Source organism: Medicago sativa, chromosome 4, assembly GCF_051527215.1.
Source record: "Medicago sativa cultivar Bolivia chromosome 4, Bolivia_mono, whole genome shotgun sequence".
Classification (NCBI taxonomy): Eukaryota; Viridiplantae; Streptophyta; class Magnoliopsida; order Fabales; family Fabaceae; genus Medicago; species Medicago sativa.
The window spans coordinates 66,672,419-66,694,538 of NC_140752.1; the positions used below are offsets into that span (position 1 = coordinate 66,672,419).

The 22,120-nt window shown below is 32.8% G+C and overlaps 1 protein-coding gene and 1 pseudogene across 2 annotated transcripts; one reads left to right on the top strand and one right to left on the bottom strand.

Moving 5' to 3' along the window:
• Nucleotides 1-9,154: 9,154 nt before the first annotated feature.
• On the bottom strand, nucleotides 9,155-11,671 carry LOC146930929 (protein JINGUBANG pseudogene; annotated as a pseudogene). Its single transcript, XR_015006536.1, has one exon. The product of XR_015006536.1 is annotated as a protein JINGUBANG pseudogene (transcript).
• Nucleotides 11,672-21,415: 9,744 nt separating this feature from the next.
• LOC146930930 (uncharacterized) lies at nucleotides 21,416-21,772 on the top strand. Its single transcript, XM_085707618.1, has one exon. It carries the CDS (start codon nucleotides 21,416-21,418, stop codon nucleotides 21,770-21,772), a length of 357 nt encoding a protein of 118 aa, XP_085563744.1.
• The last annotated feature ends 348 nt before the right edge of the window (nucleotides 21,773-22,120 follow it).

The window sequence follows — 22,120 nt, forward strand, 5'->3', positions numbered from 1 at the left end:
AAAAAAAAAAACCAATCCTAGCTTACAAAACAACACGGAAACATTCTAGCAGTAGAATTTCACGCGTTTTACCGAGAAAGGAAGAAGAATGAAAGGCATTCTTGTTGAAGAAAATTTGAACGTTGGAGAGAGCAATGTAGATCTGGAATCATGGAAATGCATTATAGCTTGGTTTTGTAGCATTCTGAAAGTCTCCAAAACCATTATCTTGTGAATCAATTACAAGGGAGGAGATGATGATTTTAGTTTTTCCAATGGCAGCACATGATAGCCGAAAAACATGAGAAAAGGAGGTGGTTTGGAATTTTCAACATCTCCAATCTGAGCAATAAAATAGTGGGTTATGTAGAGGAAAGATAAAGGAATTCAATGGTGGTGGTAGAATTGTGAAAGGAGATCGAATGGAGAAACAACAATTGCTGAAAGTTGGTGGTGGTGGTGGTTTGGGGAAGAAGAAGAAGAAGCGTGCGTGTTGTGTGTTGTTCCAGAAAGAGAGATGAAATAATGGGATACCAAGTTAGATGTTTATGGTTCACCGTAAGATACAATAGACATGCATGATCTAACGGTACTCTTTTAATAAAAAAGATCAAACAGTTTATATTAAAATAATTAATAGGATCTATGGTGGACCACTCTTAAGGTTGGTTCACCATAGACATTTGGGGTTAAACTTAACGGGATGGGATTTATTTGACCGACGGATACACAATTAAAGGACCAAAACATGACTTTTATTACTTATGGGACCAAAATGAAAATTGAAAATTATTTAAGGGACCAAATGACCTATTAAGCCTTTATTTTACCATATTTTTATAAGTTTGAAAAATCCTATAGTTGTAAAATAAAATATGAATTAAAAAATCTTATGAATATATGAGGTAAAGTTGTAGAACTCAATATATGTTCCTTAGAGTTGCAATATCGAAGTAAAAAAAACGAACAAGTTGTTTTTAGCATCACTATTTTTTTTTTGTCTTAACCCTCCAATTTTAAGGGTAAAAGACTCTGATAATCTAGAGTTCGATCGAGATGTAACTAAAGTTTGAAAAAAATTTGTTTCATTTTAAAATCAAACTCAAATTTTTCTAAACAATTCGTTCTTGGTGGTGCTCATTAACCACTTGAACTAATAATCTACTTGGTAAGCAACACTAGTTGAAAAAGACAAAAATGTAGTAATAGAAAAAGCATTATTGGAGGAGCAGGAGACATCTACATATTATAATGGCTTAATAGGTCATTTGGTCCTCTAATTAATTACCAGTTTTCATTTTGGTCCCATAACTAATAAAACTCATGTTTTGGTCCCTCAAGTTTACCTCCGTCGGTCAAATAAATCCCTGACTGTTAAGTATAACCCCAAATGTCTATGGTGGACCAACCTTAAAAATGGTCCACCATAGACTTCATTAATTTTTTTAATTTAAACCGTTTGATCTTTTAAAAAAAAGGCTACCCTTGGATTATGAAGGACTACTTTATCTTACAATGATCCAACAACTACTACCATTGGATTAAAAAAAGGCTACCATTGGATTATATTTCCCTTTCTTCATCTTCTTCCTTCCTCTTCTTCATATATTCAACATCATCTTCTTCATCACTCACTCATAAACAACCCAGTTTTTTTTCCATAATAATATCAAAATTGATAAATTCTTTTTTATATTATTGAAGTTGTTTCATTTTCTTCTTCTTCACGTGTTCTTCTTCTTCTTCCAGTACCACCACCATCATGCCCTTCATCACAAAATATAAAAAAAAAAAAAAAAAACCCACAGATCTTCATTTTCATGTAGATCTTATCATCTTCAAATCAACACTCCATCCCAAATTCAGAAACACATCTAATTTCAACCCAAATCCAACAACTCATTAATTCTTTATCCACAGCTAGAATGAAATAAAACAGAGAAATTCATATTCTCAATTTTGTTGTGTCGAATGAGAAGGTCTTTTTTCGTTCCTAATCCCTCTCGCGATTGTCGTTCGTTTTTTTACAGTTGATATTAGTTCATAGGTTTTCAATTTTGTAATGTTGGAGAATAGGAAAACAAAAAAAGCCAATATTCTTCGAACCTTTAAAGCGGCGGAACCGTTCTTCTCCTGAATCTTCTTGAGCGTGACTGTGTTTTTTGATTTGGTGCATTGATGAACTCTGATTTTCAGATCTAAAATCTGAATCAAATATGAATCTGAATTTGAACTATATGTTGGCTTTTTGCTTGAATAGATTGATTTTGGAATTATTTTGAACATATGAAAGAAGCAAATTGATGTTGCAGGGAATGGAATGAAAGAAGCAAATTTGAGATTTATTAAAATTGAAATCATTGCAATTATTCAGAGTTTGTTGTTGTTTGAATCACGATGAAGTTGCTGTTGTTGGATGATTTTGGATTTTGTAATTTTTTTTGTTGATTTTTTCTGGGCAAGTTTGTTGTTTTTACTGGGTTTAATGAAGATCATGTCTTTTTTATGGCTTAATAGGTCATTTGGTCTCTTAATTAATTTCAAGTTTTCATCTTGGTCCCATAACTAATAAAACTCATGTTTTGGTCCCTTAATTTCGCTTCCGTCTGTCAAAAAAATCTCTTCTGTCAAAAAAAAAAGGCTTCCGTAAGTTTTTGCCATCTTCATCTCCTTCCTTCATCTTCTTCCTCATTTTCATACCATCTTCATCATCAATCTTCATAAAAGAAATCCAGAAGAAAAAATAAAACCAAATAACAACAACAACATCCAAATCACTCAACTTCAAAAACACATTCAAACTCATAAACCCATAAAAGAAAAAAAGAAAAAAACAGATTTTTTTTCTTATGAATTAAAGAATTCAGAAAGAGGCAAAAAACACACACAATGCTCCTATCATCAAACTGTATTCTATGAAAAGGGGAAACGAAGATGATGATGATTAAGCATCTTTATAAAACACAAAAACTTTATCACTCACACCCAGAAAACGAAAAAGAAAAAAAAATCAACAACAACAATTAAATCTGCAGAAACTATCATTCCATCGCCATTTGATCCAGATCTATTCTCACCATAAGAAACTATCATTCCATCTTCCATAAATCTGCAGAAAGTTAACAACATATGTATGTCCGTGAATAGAATAGAAGGCCCATTCATTTGTACCCATTCGTTTATAATAGAAGGTTGTGAACAATTTTTCCGGCGCGGTGGTGAACTCCGGCGCGGTGGTCGCCGATAAATTTGCTTCGATTGCAAAATAAACATAGGGGTTTTGTTGCAGACATTACAAGGGAGGAGATGATTATTTTAGTTTTTCCAATGGCAGCACATGGTGGCCGGAAAACATGAGAAAAGGAGGTGGTTTGGAATTTTCAACATCTCTAATCTGAGCAATAAAATAGTCGGTTTTGTAGAGAAAAGATAAAGGAATTCAATGGTGGTGGTAGAATTGTGAAAGGAGATGGAACGGAGAAGCAACAGTTGCTGAAAGTTGGTGGTGGTGGTTTGGGGAAAAAGAAGAAGAAGCAGCGTACTGTGTTGTTGTGTTGTTCCAGAAAGAGAGAAGAAATAATAGAGTATAAAGTTAGATGTTGTTGGTTCACCGTAAGATACAGTAGACATGCATGATCAAACGGTCCTCTTTTTATAAAAATGATCAAACGGTTTATATTAAAATAATTAATAGGATCTATGGTGGACCACTCTTAAGATTGGTTCACCATAGACATTTGAGGTTAAACTTAACGGTTAGGGATTTTTTTGACAGACGGAGGGGAAATTAAGGGACCAAAACATGAGTTTTATTAGTTATGGGACCAAAATGAAAACTTGAAATTAAATAAAGGACCAAATGACCTATTAAGCCCTTTTTTATCTTTGTGCGAGAAAACGAGAGAAAGTGAAGGAAAATGAAGAGGGAAAATTGGAAGATGAAAAGAGAGAGAAAGGAAATGGAAACGAGAGAAAGAAGAGATTAATGGATTTAAAAGAGACAAACTTATGTTTGTTGTGTTTTCTGATATTTTTATGGAGTTTTTTTATGAAGGTGATGAATGAGGGGAAGAAAGAAGATGAAGAATGGGATATATTGTTAGATGTTGTTGGATCACTATAGGATACAGTAGATATGCATTATCTAACAGCCATCTTTTAATAAAAAAGATCAAACGATTTAAATTAAAAAATTTAATGAAGTCTATGGTGGACAATTTTTAAGGTTGGTCCACCATAGACATTTAGGATTAAACTTAACAGCCGGGGATTTATTTGACCGACGGAGGTTAACTTGAGGGACCAAAACATGAGTTTTATTAGTTATGGGACCAAAATGAAAACTGATAATTAATTAGAGGACCAAATGACCTATTAAGCCTATTATAATCTATCTATTATATAACAATATATAAAGGAGAAACACCCTTTTGGGTTGAATTTTTCTCTCCTATTTTTACCCTTTATCTAAACTATTTTATCATTTTTATAATATTATTTTAATTATCAATTAAAAACTTATTTAAATTTCATTAAAATAGAATTAATCTACAATAATAGAATTTTTTTTAGAAATTATAAAAAAACCTTATGACTTTGTATAAAAAAAATGTTATTTTGGCATAATATTGTTTGTTGACAATAAAAACAGAATTAAAGACGAACACGTGCTCATCTTAACGCTAGCAACAAATAGTTTCTGAAAGAAAAAAAATCAATTGGTGATTAAAATAGTCATCATAGCTGAAAAGACAAAGTTGATAAGTTAATTATTGTGATATGTTTGATAGGAATCTAAAGCGAATTATTCCCAAAAGACATCATTTCAACTCTTAATAATTACTTTCTCCGGTTCTAAATATGAGAGAAGGTAGTTTAGAAGGGTGTTCGCGGTTCGGTTTGAATTGGTTTTGAGGTGAAAAATCAATCGATCCAAAATAAAAATCACGTGCGGTTCAGTTCGGTTTAGATGATTATGTTAAAAAAATCCGATCTAGATATATGCGGTTTAATTTGGATCGGTTTTTGGATATCGAAAGTGTAACATTTAATTTTTTTTATTAATATTAATATTAATATTACTCATATACAATAAAATAATTTTTTTTTTGGTAACATAAAATAATATGTTTGATACAAAATATGACACAAATTTATTAAAAAAGTTAACATTACACAATGAAAATGATTGATTATATTTGAAATAGATTAAGTAGTAATAATATAGATTAAATTAATGCAATATATTAATGCAATATATAATACTAATAAAATAATGAATAAGTATAAAAATTTACTTTTGCGGTTCGGTTTGGTTCGGTTCAGTTTTGAAAAGGCAATCCAAAAACTGATCCGATCATAGCGGTTTTTCCTAAACAACATGCAAACACATCCAAAAATATTCGATTTTTTGCGGTTTTCAGTTTTTTTTGGATCGATTTGCGGTTTTATTTTGGATCGGTTTGGATTTGAACACCCCTAGTTTAGATACATTAATTATTTAATAAATCTAAAAAAAAATATTTTCTTATATTTAAGACCTGAAGAAGTATTTCATAGCGGTAAAAGGCAAAACTACATAAGAAATGTCCCATAGAATATTCCTCGCAAACTTTAGACTATTTCCAATCCAATACACGAAAAACATGTTTCTTTGCTTACTGTGTGCCACCACATTCCAAGGTGCACCCAATGTAATGCCCCTAGTTTAGTTTCTCACATTAAATCACAAACACCTCCAACATAACCTTATTATATATGCCCCATTGATTCATTCATATATTGAAGAAAAACACAAATCCAAACAAAGAAAAAGAGAAACACATAATTACTTAGTGCTAAGAAAAATGTTTGTAATTGTAGAGGTATGGGTTGGTAAACTTTCAAAGCTTAGAGAAAAAGTTCTTCCTATCAGCAATCCTTTGTTCTCAAAATCCAAACAAGCAACGGATCAAAACATCAAGGACAACGTTGGAGTTCCCCGTAGAGACACCTCTACCTCACACTCTATGTCAGAGGAAACCGTGTGTTTGCTTATGAATCGATTTGTCCCTTGGTGATGATATATATTTTGTAGCTTGTGTTTTTTTGTTACCAGATTAATTAAGATGCATGGTTTGTATTGTATATGTACTCGATCGATCAATGCATTTTAATTTTTATAGTCCGTGAGACTTAATATGCAAATTCACTTCTCTTTTTAAATGCACTTCTCTTTCTTGTGCCAATATTAAAAATTGCATGGATTCATGTTATTGAATCCATTCCTTACCCATAATTGAAATGATTCTTGACATGTACAATTTTATATGATGCATAAAAGCTGATTTTTTATTTTTATTTTGGTAGTCCAATTCAATGGCAGTAATAATTAATTAAAATGGATACACCCAGCAGCACTAGGGATTTTTCTATCATAGGGTTTTGATTTTTAATGTGCATAAAAGTTCAGATGCTAAAAAATATTATTGCTGATAAAGTGCTCTTTGGTCTCGGAAGATATTTGTCCATTCTTAAAAAAAACCAGGGTCTCAAAGATTAAGATATTTTTTATGTTTTTTTTTTTTAATATATATTTTGTTTGGGGTATACATAATACATACCTATACATACAAAATTATGTAGTCTCTGTAATATCGTAATATTCATTTGTTCATTGCGTTGTCAAAAATCAAAAAGTTCCACATTCCAACATTTCAACTAGAGTAACGTTTTTATTTCATTTCTCCTCTTGTAAGTGGCTTTGGAACCAAGTATACTGTGAAATTCCTTATTGTCACATGTTGTGTCGTTTGGCTTAGGTTGTGAGCAGAAGAAGATGGCCATATAAGTTGACACATGTTTGCTAGAAGAAGAATGTTGGGTAAGAAAAATGCAGGCTGATTGGTATTATCTCAACTCCAAGAATTTGGCTTGATTGGCCCAAGTCATTGTGGGAGAATTGTTCTACAAGTCTTGCTTTGTAGCGAGAGATAGAACCATTCAGATTTCTTTTCAATCTAAAAACTCATTTGTTGTCAATAAAATGTGTCGCTGGAGCAACAACTTTCTATTGTACATAAGAGCCATAAATACATATTTCATTGGATGTTTCCATTTGGGTTGAAAAAGAGTGAGAAATGGTGAATTCCTTTTTAAGGTCGGTGTAGGAAGGCAATTAATAAGATAGGGAGTTGTTTGAGCTACGAACGACCAAAATATCGGTGAAAGGGAAGCTTGATGAAATAGATACCTTGTAAAAACACCTACAAATTACCCTAGTTCCTCCAATTCTTATTTTAAAATAGTTCTGTTTGTAAACATGATCTAAAAAAAATAAAAATAACATCTTAGATTATATAATCTGAATTGTGTTAGACTCATAAAGTTGTGGAAGAGGACAATGATGAAGTCATCCCATCAATCTTTGAGCAGCACTATCCAAGTCTGTCAGAGAGCACTAAGGCAAAGAGAAAGCAGAAGAAGCAGGTGAGCAAAGTGAAGCCTACTAGCTTCAACTCAGCCGGAATGAGGACTCGTGCCCAAAAGGGTACCTCCAAAGCTTCCTTGGCATATACCGAATTGTTGGTTCAGTTGTAAAAGAATTCATGGGAAGTGTTATTTGCCACATCTTGTTCAGGCAACAAGACATATTCTATGATTATGTTGATTCTATCTCATTAGGTGTTCAAAGCATCTTTGTGAACCTTGGTGTTTAGCTAGTAGCTTATGCCATTTCTTTGGTGTTGTTCTTTTATCAGTTGCTTTGTTAGTTTAATTTGTTGTAAGCACTTTTGTTGCTAAGGGTTCTGGCCCTCTCCAGGTCTTTTAGAATTTCTTTGCTTGATAAAAAAAAAAAAAGGCTATGTCTCTGTCACTTAAGATGGTCTGAATTCATCACACCTGCTCTGGCCCCTTCTCACTCGCATATATGATGTGGTCATGGTGATTTTGTTGTCTCTGACACCCGTGTATATTTGCCCGTTGGTTTGCTGTATGTCCAATAAAAGGGGCCTGTGCCAAAGAGCAAGATGCCTCCCTTTTAGAATAATTTATTCTTTATTTAATGAAAAATCATATCTGAAATTGTCACTTTAAAGTTGGATTTTTTTTTAAACATCTTATTTATATAAGTAATTGTAATCACTTCTGTAATATCAATTTTCATGTTATAATCAATCATAAGCTGTTTAGAATAATTTATTTGTAGTCATTTTATGATATAAATATTTAAGTAAGTATTAATTTTGGAAAAGTCTTTTATAAGACCAATATTGTTAATTTATTTTCATCATCAACTCCCACATAGTTTTTACACTCATTCCCTCCTTATATTTGCATATAGTTTATAGAAAAATTCTTATATGATCAAATATTGAAATCAAATAAATTTAAAAAGTTTTTTTTTTTTACTAAAAATTTAAAAAGTTAAGCTACTATCAAAATCAATTATGCTTAATTATTTGTCATTACCGCTATTATCACATTCGTTAAAGACTATATGTTTCATAGTTTACTGAGCCATGAGACCTATTCTGGTGAGTTCCATGATCTAAATCACCCAAGTAATTGGTTTTGAGTGTCACATCGGTTATGTATATCGCTTAGTTAATTGTTTTTTAAAAAAGGTAGAGCTAAACTGAATATAAGTAAATTCGTTGATAATTGTTTGATTATAAATGTATTAGAGTCTCCTTGATACCGTTAAATTGTAATTCAAACTCTTAGTTTGTTTAGTTTGTTTTAGGGTTAGTTATCTTGCTTCCTAAGTAACTAACTTTCCTTGTTTTTAGCCTAGTTGGTTAGACAGTTATCAGTTTACTTGTAATGCAAGCTATAGCGAGAACATTGTGTAATATACTTGGTTCCTCGATCAATAAAGCTAATGCATTCAGTTTTTTCATATTTCTCTCAATCTCTTAATCTCTCTTTCTCTCTTTCTTATTCTCATAACGGTTTCTTATCTCTTCAACCAAACAATTTACAAACCCTAGATCAATTTGTTCACCAACTGATACAATCATCTTTTGTTCTTGCATTTTATTTTATACTACTTTTGTCAAAACAAAATTTTCATCTACCTCTTTTAGAAAAATAGTGCAAATGTAATTATCATTTTCAGCCTCTAATACAAAAAAGAACGTTGTGTTCGGCCTGTAAAACTACATTGTATCATATATTGTAACAAAAAAGAAACTGATACTTCTTTTTATCCACACATCCATCTTTCTCAACCTTAATTGTGAGTACAAGAGAAGGGAAAAATACATCTATCTTGAGCAAGCTTAAACAACTTGAAATATATAAAAGTCACAACTACAAAAAGTATACAAATATATACAAGCCAAAAAAATACTAGAGAATCTAATTGATCCCTCCCTCCAAATCCAAGTACCCCAAAGAAACGGGAACCTTGATTGATGACATAATCTTAGTACCTTAAAACCACAATAAAATTACAAATTTAAGGTAACCTTTTAATATTCATTTTAACAATAACAACAAAAAGATTCAATGTCCTCTTGCTCTCTCAGCATAACAGAAAGTGAAACCTTGTCCAATACCAATTATGTGTAAAAATGTCCTCTAATGAGTCAAGGCCACCATTACTCCCTCCCATTGAGGGTATGCTGGCTGCTATAAGTAACTGTCCACTCCCATCTCCCTCAATAGCACACCCAAACAAGCAATCTTCAATTTCAATCAAACACATCTCTTTTCTTGCAACAAGGGAAACCAATTGGTCCCTTCAATTTCTTCAGGTACAACCACACCCTCCTGTCACTATTAATCCCAACCGTCCATTTTCCATGGGCCCATTCCAGTAGGCACCACCAATTCATTCAATTAATTTCAACTTTACTCTTTAATTATCAGTTTTCTTTTTTGTATGTACATTCAATACTAGTATATCCACACATCCATCTTTCTCAACCTTAATTGTCATCATCATACACAAAGAAATTAATACACATAATTAATTAATTAATCATGTGTATGCATGAATCTAAAAATAAAACTAAAAAAATCTAAATATTTTATTTTTGCAACTGCCTTCTATTACTATTGTTGCTGACATTGATTGTTCCTGGGGAAGAATAATTCAATCCTTTGCCAATAGGTGCAATTGGAGAATTCCAACCTTGCATCAACCTTAACTCTGGCGCATGTTCAGACACGCGCCAGACCTTAACAGACTTATCCAAACTACCAGTATAAACTATCCACCGTTGATCATCGCGATCATCCTCCTCCTCGTGTTCTTCAACGGCAATGCATTTGACGGGACCAGTGTGTCCCGTCAAAACGGAAAGACAAATGTGAGCCCCTCTCTCGTCGCGCCTCCACACGCAAACATTCTTATCGGCGGAACCACTGAAAACAAGATTCCCTGCCGCAGCGAGACATAGGACTGCGAGTTTGTGTCCCTTTAAAACACCGCCGTGAGTGAGGTTATTCTTCTGCTGACGCTCCCAGAAGTTTACCAATCCATCAGAAGAACCGCAATAAATAATCGTTGATGAATGGTTAACGGTCAAAGCCGTCACAGCGTTTTCTTGTTTCAACAAAATCCTATCCAAAACATGCTTCGTTTTCTTCCCTTTTCCGTCGATGTCTCTCCTCCACATCTTCACTGTTCCATCGGCTGAGCCGGTGAAAACGTAGGTTTGAAATGCTGCAACCACGGCGTTCACTGCGTCATCATGAGCTATAATCGATTCCATACACTTGAAATCCGTAACGCGCCAAACTTTGAGAGTTTTATCCCACGAACCTGAGTACAACAACCCTCCTTCTTGATCCAAACTCAGACTCGAAACAGCATCAAAATGCTTCACCTTCACCGTGTTTCTACGTCGCCGGACTTCTACGTAGTTCTTTGGATTCATCGAACTTTTGACATAGTCTTTGAAAGTTGGTAAGCTTCCAATACGCTTATGATTTCTAGAATTTTTTGAAGAAATTTTCCAAACTCGGATTTTTCCATCTTGGTGACCGGTGAAGATGTTTCCTTCGGAGATAACAATGGTTTTGACCAAACCACTGCTTGATTTAAAACCGGTATAATCTTTAAGTTCTTTCCACACCCTTATGTTTTTGCTATCGGTACCGGTGTATAACATGTCACCGGAAACGGCTAAGGAGTAGATGTGACCTTCTTCGCGAGCTAGTGACCCGATGAGGCCATTTTCCGGGAAATAGCTGTCGTTATAATTGTTGTCGTGGCGGTGGCTGTGGTGGTATTGGAAGAGGTTGATTGCTTCTGATGATGGCATTAACCATGGTGATTTGTTGAGAGGAGAAGAAGTTTCTTGGTTCCATGGAGATAACATGTAATTAGGAGAAGCATTATTACTGCTGCTGCTGTCGCCGAAATATGTTCTAGGACTCGCTGCCGAGGCGTTGCTGATACGGCCTTGATCATCGTCATTGTTGGTGGTGTGAAATAACGAGGGTTCGGAGTGTAGAAAAGCACCAAATTTTGGTCTATGTATTTTATTGGTGCTATTATTATTGGTGTTTCTCTCTACTAACATGGTTCCACCTTTTGTGTTTGTCATTCAATGAAAAACGTAAAAACTCGAAGGTGCAAAGGTTTTTCGGAGAACACAAGGTTTTTTTGGTTATGAGAGAAGATAATATTTTGAGGGTTTGTGTTGTGTGGTTGAAGAGAATGGAATGAAAAATTAGGAGAGATTTTAGGGGATGTGTGTATATATAGTGAGAGGTGGAGGAATGGAAGAGTTATTAGAGAGGACACGTGGTGTGGGGGACCGTGAACCGGTTGAACCGGTAATTGTGGAAACTGAAAATAGAATATGTGGCACGTAATGTTATTATTATTGAGTTTTGAGTGAGAAACACTTGTGTGGACCAGGACCAAGAATTTTGGTTTGGTCATACACACAAGTTTTTCCTTCTCTCTCTTCTCTTCTCTCTTCTCCATTTTCTCTTTTTTCTCTTTGTGTGACCAAAGACCACTTTGTGTGGACCAGGACCACACAAGATTTTCTCGTTTTGAGTAGAGTGCGTGTTTTTTTTTGTATTCTCGAAAGTGAGAATGCGATTTGTGAAATGAGATTGTTATGTTTGACTTCAATGAATTTTCTATGTACAATGGAGTTAAGGAAAGGTTGTGTAATGTATTTGACCTTCTATAACATCGTCAAAATTGCACTTTTCAGCATATTCATAACGATGTTAATTAACGCGCCTTGTAAATTATTGTGGTCCTATGGTGTGGACGGTTTGACTGGGTTTTGGATTACCAAGGGATTCTATTCTATATAGAGTAGTAATTCCATAATCGGTTTTATAATGTATCTAAACGTTTGGAAAGAATCATTGAGTAGTTAAAGGAGAATAATCCAAATTGAGCTTCATTTCATACTCCTAATAAATAAGTAATCATTATTCTTTTCTTAATGCATGTGTTATTTCTTCACAATATTTAATAACACAACGTTACAAACGTTCTATCTGAATACTGTTTCTTTAATGAAAAAAATGAACGTGCATGCTACTAGCATATTTTTCAATGATAGTATATATCCTAATTAACCACATTAAGCTAAGGATTGCTGAACAATTGCCAATCTAAAATTTGAAGTTCATTTTTGTAGATATTTGACTCCTCTATATATCCACACCCAGTTGATTAACTTGTCTCTATTGGTAACGTTTCAGCGCTTGACTTTTGATTGTAGCATTAACTTGTCATACAAAATTTCAATTGCATCGTACACAGACAGCTTTTACACTACGACCTTGTGTTAAATTCAAACAAAAGATCACCTAAATCTACGTATATGATCGATCATCATTCAGGGTTAGTGTTGATGAAAAGGTTTACTACAATTACTTCGTAGACTTTAGGTGGCGTTTATAATTGAGAATTCCACTCCTAAGAATAACTTTTTAGGAACTAATATTGAACATCTTATTCCTGAATATCTTTTAAAAAAATGTGTTTGGTTTTATTATTTGCAAGAGTGGGTGTATGGATAGTCACTTCATTTGTATTTTTGTATACACGAATTATTTCCACCCACTTTCTTGGCAATAAAATCATAGGAAAGTCTTGTCAAAAAAAAATCATAGGAAAGTGAAAGTTGTTTTTCTTCATCATGGAAATGTTTTATTTTGGAGTTAATTCTTTAACATTGTAACAAACAAAAGAAAGAAAAAGAAAGAAAGAAAAGAATATTACCAAAAGTAACAAACAAAAGAATCTCTTCAAAAAAAAAAAAAAACAAACAAAAGAATCTTCTTTCAAAAAAAAAAAAAACAAATACAAGAATCTATAATTATAATTACTTCTACCTTCTCGGAAATAATTTGCCCAACCATTAAAGGACAAAATTCAATGGACAGTTATAAAATGTCACTAATATGTAACTTTAAGTAATATAATAATATTTTCTCTCTTCTATAGTTACTATTTTTAAAATTATTTGTTTAATATGATGTAATTAAAATCTTATAATAAAAATAATTAGTATAAAATAGGCCTATAAAATATATACATTTTTATGCCAGTGTCTCTTTATCCATTGCATGTGAAAAAAATGTAAAGTTATTTCTGAGTAATTCAATTCATGCCCGATTCTACTACTTGCTAGCTAGCCAAGACAAAATAGTACGGATGAATTTACACATTGAGAAAGTTCACATGAAAAAAGAGCCAAAATGTTGGCTAAGAAAGTCATAAAAGTTTGTTGAACCATATATATATATATGGTCTTCTATCCAAAACTAGCCAAACCGTTGAGCCGCGCGCGGTTTCATATCCTTCTTTGGAGGTCTGCGGCTCTTCATAAAATGGCACCTGGCTAGCTGACTATCTGCGTCATTACTATTGCAATCAAAGTTCAAACTTAATTTTCTTCAGGACCATCTTAAGTACTCTTCATTAAAAAACGGCCTTGTCTAAAGATCTTCAATTGATGCAAATAGTTCAGCTGATTTGGTTGAGTACGTAACCATTGATCTTACAAACTTAGTTAAATGCATTTTTTTTATGGTAACTTAGCTAGATGGATACATAGTTGATGTAAATGACATTTTTTTAGAGAGACGAAATGACAAAGTTATCATAAACTCACACACAGTGGAAGTGTCGGGATTCTTTCACCGATCATGACATTAGGCCTAACAATTTGGATATTTTTACCAGTTGAGCTAAATGACATCTTTAATTTAAATAGTTTTAAAACTAAGTGGTATATGCAGCTAATAATATTTACTTCATCAATTAGCCATGATATAAGGGAAATGTTAACCAGTGCCCCGGGCACTGGTTAAGGAATTATAAAAAAAAAATTCTCTTGAAAATTGTGTATTTTACTTTTTGAATGGTAAAAAAGTGGCTTTTTCAATGCAAAATTTGACTTTTCTTTCTACTTTTGATTCTTTAACTAATGTTCCGAGACACTGGTTTCATCATATTAAATTATCACTTGTGATAAACAAGTGCTCGAGGAGTTAACAATAGCAATATATAGAGGTTTTGTATAGATCACAATTCATAAGCATGACGTATGTAGGAAGAGGGACCAAACTTACACAAAGATTGCGTTATCAGTTTTTGGTCAATTTGAATGACACGTGGCCTCTAAGGAGACACGGATCATCATCAATCATTTCAACTTTTTCATTAGCTCTTCAATTTAGAATTGCATAGAAATATTAAATTTATATAGCATGAGCCAAATATAGATATCATGTTACAATTTTTTTTTGTTGAAGAATATCATCTTACAAATTTGATGTATAGATTCTTTACAAGTACTCCTGTGGGTTATGGTGAAAAAGTAATGATTAAATGAATGTTCTATGATTTTAAAATTTCTAAATCGTTATTAAGTTCATAATTTTTAAGTAAATCTTCTCAATTGTATATAATATAAGTATCTGTGTGAGTTGACATGTGAGGTTGTGAGGATTCCAAGTGTTATCACATTCAAATATTAATACAGTGGTATATTAAAAAAAATTATTAGCAAGGAATTAGCCAGTATCGACTAAGTTAAACAATAATATCTCTCAGAGAAAATCTTGTGTGGTCCTGGTCCACACAAGTTCTCTTTGGTCACACAAAGAGAAAAAAGAGAAGAGAGAGAAGAGAGAAGAAAGAGAAAATGGAGAAGAGAGAAGAGAAGAGAGAGAAGGAAAAAACTTGTGTGTGTGACCAAACCAAAATTCTTTAGTCCTGGTCCACACAAATGTTTCTCTCTAATGGATATATTGAAATATTTAGGGTTTAGCGTGTAGACGTGGTCCAGAAAAAATCTATTTAGAATAATTTTGTTTGCAGAATTTATTAAATATATATGTATAGAGATCATTATTTTATTGCTGGTAGGTAAAGACAATTTTCTTGCTGCAGCTTTCTTCAAAATGTGACCAAACCTTTTTACCTATACTTTGACTTCAATACATATATATTACTATAATTAACTGCGTTAGGGATCGGGAGCCTTTGTGTGCATACAATCAACTAAAGAGGCCATATCATATCAACAAGTTGGCATCAGCTGATTCAGCTCCAAAAGTAATCAATGGCCGAGTAAACTTGTACATCACTCTAGCTACATCTCCACAACAAACTACTTTGTGAAAGTGTTGGTGAATCGACGTGATAACAACGATGAGTCAGTGCTAGTCTTCACTTTTAATATCGAACTAGGACTGAAAATGAGTCGAGAGTTGGGTGGAACTTGTCTGATCTCGAATTCATCTCGTTTAAAATTCACGAAAAATTCAGTCATTAGCTGGTTAGGTTCAACTTGTTTGTTCAAATTACATATTTTAAAAGTTTTTATTTTAAAGGGCTAACGTATAATTATAATTAAACTATGGAGCATATCAACTAGCACAGTCCGCATACATGTTTTACATGGTGATATGCACTTCTATTTTATATATATGCGCTTCCTCTCCAATGTTTTCAAAACTCTCCGATGTGAAATTTATTTAGTGCACATATTTGTTTAAAAGCATGTACAATTACTAGCTTTTCCCCCTCTCTTTTATTATAATTCTCGTTAATTGTTAATCAAATTAGTAATAATTTATATAAAAAAAATAGCACATAAATATTGGGAGAAGTTTGTAAAAAATAATACATAATTATTAGAAAAATATTGTAAAAAATGGTGTTTATATATATATATATATATATATATATATGGGGAATGCTAATACACACCCACTTCAATTTTAGAAGGTGTGCATTAGCAACCTACACCCATTTGCTTTGGACAAAAAATACCCTTTCTTTCCTTTTTGATTGCTATTAATTAGATGTCCTTTATAGTAATTTGCATAACCATCCCCATCTCATCATGTTATTTCTCTCTCTATCTAGAAAAAATGTCCTCACGCGCCCATGTCCTTTACAGGATTTCAGTGATGCCAACAAAACTCCCCACGCGCTCCTGTCTAAACACAGATTGTTCAAATTCTCCAGCACACGCCACCGTCTGCAAGCTTTCCGGTAAGGGTTCCCATTTGAGGGCGGTGCTGAAACGGAGGATGAAAGGGTTGAGATGCGACTCGGCGGAAGGTGGATGGAAGGGTCGGGATGCAGTTCGGTGTTCCGACGCCGGTGTGCGGTGGGTGTTTTTGACGACACCACCACAACCAAGCAAGTTTCTTTGTTGGTTTTCATGGTTCACCATCTCTGTTTGTTTCCATGTTCTCCACCTTCCGTTTCAAACAAAAAACCAGCCATGTGAAGTTTTTTTTTTGGACCACGTGAAAGCTTTATTTTGAGTGAAAGAGAGAAATTATGGATATGGCAAATTACTATAAAGGACATCTAATTAATAGCAATTAAAAAGGAAAGAAAGGGCATTTTTTGTCCAAAGCAAATGGGTGTAGGTTGCTAATGCACACCTTCTAAAATTGAAGTGGATGTGTATTAGCATTCCCCTATATATATATATATCAAGCTGATGAACCAAACGAATCGAATCATATTTAACTCAAGTTTATCTCGTTTTATTTAACGAGCTTAATTTTTAACTCAAGTTCGACTCATTTGGTTCATGAACCAAATTCAATGATTCAATTGTCGAATCAAGTCTCGAACTATTTTCGAGTTGGTTCGGTTCATTGTCAACCTTATATCTAAATCTAAACTCATTTTTATGTTTAAAAACTCTAAACTCGTTTATTGTCGATGTGAAATTAATATAACTAACGATTGAACTCAATAGAGGTTTGGTTAAATTCATTTATGATTGAGCTTGACGAATTGCTTCATACCTTATTCATGCACTCGAAATCCTAATGAAAGACTTAGGTTACATTTAAAAATTGTAGGTAAATTATCCACAATTAATTAAAATCAATCACTCACACTCCAACTAAGTGAAACATATATAAAATTCAAAATAAAACGAAAAAATAATAGTGGAGCATATATGTTTTTAGACAACTCTATAATGTAAGTTTTTAGATAGTATAAATAATGATAATCAACATTTAAAAATTCACACATATAAATGAGAGATACTTGGTTTAAATTCGGGTCATGACATCTAATAGTTTGTGACATTTTCTAGTTAATAAACTAGGACTTGTTCTCTCAAAAAAAAAAAAAAACTAGGACTTGTAGACTTTTTTAAATAACCAATACAACTATTGATATGAGGCTTCATGTACTCGTTTATTTATTTATATTAATAAGACAGGGAAAATATACGTGTCAGAGCTACGGCACACCAACTCAAAGTCTCACCTAACTGTAGCAAAGAATTTGTCATAGGAACACTTGGCAAGACCAAAACAAATTTCATTTGGCTAAAACTGCCTACTAGCCTAGCTAGTAGTTCCTTTCTTGCATGGGCATTTACTTACCGAGAAAATCTTGTGTGGACCAGGACTAAGAATTTTGGTTTGGTCACACACATAAGAATTTGCCTTCTCTCTCTCTTCTCTTCTCTCTTCTCCATTTTCTCTCTCTTCTCTCTTCTCTCTCTTCTCTCTTCTCTATTTGTGTGTGACCAAACCAAAATTTTTGATCCTGATCCAGACAAGTGTTTCTCTTTACTTACCTTACCAATTACTCGTAGTTGCACTCAACTGCCATGCCAATATTCAACATGTGTAATATGCAAGTGAACTTACCGTATCTAGGGCTACAAACTAAAAATAATACTAGTACTAGAACCAGATACATTAATTAATTTTAAACTTTTGGGCAAATACTTTTTTAAATTAAGAACTTCCCTTTACTCTTTGCTTTTCTTCGTGTCTGCTAATCTTGAAACACGTTATCCTATTACTAGCTAATTGAAAGCATGATTAATTCTTACGTAATATGCAATCTATCAGTAATATTTTTTAATCAAAGATACTTTTGCTAAAAGGAGTATTAAAAAAACAATGAGAATTATAAATGTTTTAGCAAAAGATTTGAGCTCTCTATTGCAATTAAACAAGAGCAGGTGTTACAGTGATTCGAAATTATATTAAGATATACTGTATGTATGACGTACGAGTGTTATACAATAATTTTTTTAACTTTGTTTCATAATCTTCAAACATAATCAGAAAAATCTCAAATATACCAAGATTACATAAGCATACTCGAAAAAGTGTTATGGATATTTGGCCGGAGCAATTTATTTACATAAACAAAGTTTGGTATTTTCTTTTTTTGGGAGATTGACTAATCTAAATTTCCCTATATAGCCAGATGTTGTAAGATAATACTCTTATATTTGCCACCTGTTAACTAATACCTAATTAAATAAGCCAATTGGAGTAGAATCAAACATAGATTCATTGCATGATGCATCTATCTTCTTTTTTTCTTTGGAGATGGCATGATGTATTTAGCTATACAAATGTGATAATTTAAATTAAATTCGATGACCTTTTTTGCGTATTCAAATCAATTATTTTTTTTTGTCCTCGTGAGCTTAGCTCAGTTGGTATGGACAATGCATAAAAATATGCAAGGTCCGGGGTTCGAATCCCGACCGCCACCAAAAAAAATCAATTATTTTAATTGGTGATATTCTTTAAACGGTCAGTGTGGATATAAGAACTTCAAAAATAAAAAAATAAATTACTCATTCAATTTATAAGTCTTAGTTAAACGTCTTAATAAAGATAAATTCTTGGATGCCCCAAGTTTGGTAGGCTACCAATATTCCAAAGGTAAAATTTATTTAAAATTTAATATTTAAAAAAATTAAGACAAATTTTTTTTTTTTGAGCAGAATTTTAAGACAAAAATATAACATGGGATTCAACAATTGAATGATATGTATATTACTCAACCAAACTTAGTGATATTTTTTTTGTGTAAATCGATTATCCTCCATGTGTGCAACTGCAGAAACTAATTTCTCGAGCCTTGTAAAATTCAAATGGGTGACAAACTCTCCCTAAGAGTTTTAACGTTGTTGCATTTCCAAAACCGGATTCGAATTGAAGGTTAAGCTAGAGGAGACCTGTGTCATCACATCTAAACGCTCTAGGGTTACAATTCCATCTACTTAGCGATATACCATTATGTTCATCCCTTAATAAATAGTATGCTAGATATATTAATTTAAGAGTTAATTAAGTAAATTATCCCTATAAATATTTAAAATTTTGTTTTTAATCTTTACAAAATAAAATCACACTTTTTATTCTCTGTGACATTTTCCTTTAGCATTTTAGGAACCAAAAATATTCACAGAAATTTTTTGCATGAATTAAAAATGCTAATGGAAAATTTTAGAGAGACTAAAATTGATGACGGAAAATTTTACAGGGAGTAAAAGTGCGATTTTATTTTGTATAAACTAAACATAAAATTCTGAATATTTATAAGGATTATTTACTTAATTAATCCTTAATTTAACAACAAAAATTGCTTGTCTGTTCTATTTATTTGTTTTCTTAATCTTCAATTTTATATATGATACTCTTTTTCTTTCTGTATATGATTTCCTAAATTTTATGGCTATATTAATTTAATAACAAAAATCATCTCCATTTTTTAATAACCTATCAGCACCATGAAATATGACACTATTATCAAGGGCAAAAGTTATTATGCATAAGCCTATTTATATGCACCATGCATAAGCCAATCTGAACCATTAGATTAAGGACAGATGTTATAATCTGATGCTTCAGCTCAAACATATCATAACCGTCAGATTTTGTACACGTGTTTTAATCTTATGCTTTCTGTTTGCTACAGTGTTTCGTCTCTTTTTTCCGATTGTCACCGTTTTCAGATTCCGTCGCCGGCGCAATCAAGATTCTCACCGGTTTCTCACCGGTTTCCTGCCATTCCGACGTGATTCTCAGCGTCGCTTGCTTCTGCGACGTGATTCTCCTCCTTCTCTTCGACGTCATTCACCCTTACTCGCTTTCTCCATCTTCATTCTTCTGATTCTCACTGTTTCTTCCGATTCTTCCGATTCTCACTGATTCTTCCGATTCTTCCGATTCTCACTGATTCTCACTGATTTCATCACAGAAATCCATCGCCGGCACCGCTGATTCTTCCGATTCTTCCGACTCTCCAATTTGATTCATCACAGAAATCCATCGCCGGCACCGCTATTCTCACTATTCTCACTGTTTTGGAGTAATCATCAGTTTAACTCATTCAATCATTGCAATGATTCTATGATGTTTTAATCTGTGATTTTTAACTCATTCAATGTGAGGTTAAATCACAGATTTGAATCATTCAATCTCTGATGCAATGTGAATATTTAATATGTGATGTTTTTATCTCAATGTGAATATTCAACCTGTGATTTATTAACTCAATGCTATAAAACTGATGATTACTCACCAAAACCATATGCACAGGGCAATGGTTTTTGAGTATAACTTACCAAAACCATATCCACAGGCCAATGGTTTTAGAATAGATTTTTACATACAAAGCTTATGGTTGAATCATTGAAAATTAATGTTGACTATATAAAATTACTGTTGAAACATTGAATTGAAAACTGATGCTATAAAACTGAAGTAAACTGATGTAAAGGATCATTGAATTGAAAAATGATTCTATAAAACTTATGCTATAAAACTGAAGTAAACTGAATTTTACTTGATTGAATCATTGCAATATTTGATATTTTACTTTTTTTGATTACTGCATTTGTATCAACTGAAGTAAATGATCAATAATGTTAATTTGATTCAATCTGTGATGTTCTTAACTCAATTTGAATATTCAATCTTTGAATTTTTAACTCAATGCTATAAAACTGATGATTGAATCATTTAAAATTAATGATGCAGTATGAATTTAGCTTATTACTCACCACAACCATTTCCACAGGCCAATGGTTTTAGAGTAAAACTTATCAAAACCATTTCCACGGGCCAATGGTTTTAGCATAGTTTTTCAGAGTTTTCATTAGTTTCAATCTATCCTATCTAATGGTTTTTTTGTTCTTATTAGTGTTTGGTGCTGTTTTAAATGGATTTGATATCAACTTCATCTGAGAGTGGACAATTGACGGTTGAAAATTCAGTTATTGATGCGGATAGTTCTCGATGTCATTCCTATAATGATAAAGAATCATGGAAGTCTTTGGTCTTTACATCTATTAAGGAGATTGAAGATTTTTATTTTGATTATGCATATAATACTGGATTTTCTGTTAGGAGTTTTTTGAAGTCTAAGAACAATTCAAACAATAAGAAATCGGATAAGGTACATTATTTGCGTTATGTTTGTAACAAAGAAGGATTCAAGAAGGGAAGTTTGCTTATGAAGTTATGGGCCAAGGAGTTGGAGGCACGGAAAATCTTCCTTTTCGGTTTTCGGATTTAAAGAATTATCTAATGACAACTCGTCAAAAGGAGATGGTGGCTGGTGAACCACCAGATGATGAACCAGTCACATTATTTGGTTTATCCTCCAATAGTTTTTGACTCTCTTGTTTCTTTTTGTTACTCCTGGTTATGTGCTCCTTCTTTTCTTTGCCCTTACTCTCTTGTTTCTTTGCACTTTGCCCAGCAGATGATGAGTCATTGATATTCTTTTCCTCTTCCTCCTGCATTTGTGTAATCCCTAAACTGAATGATGGAATTGTATCTTCCTCTGTAGTTTTTTCCACCTGGATGAACAAATATAACCATTAAATACAGACAATTGTTTTGGAGTACAACTGACCAAAAC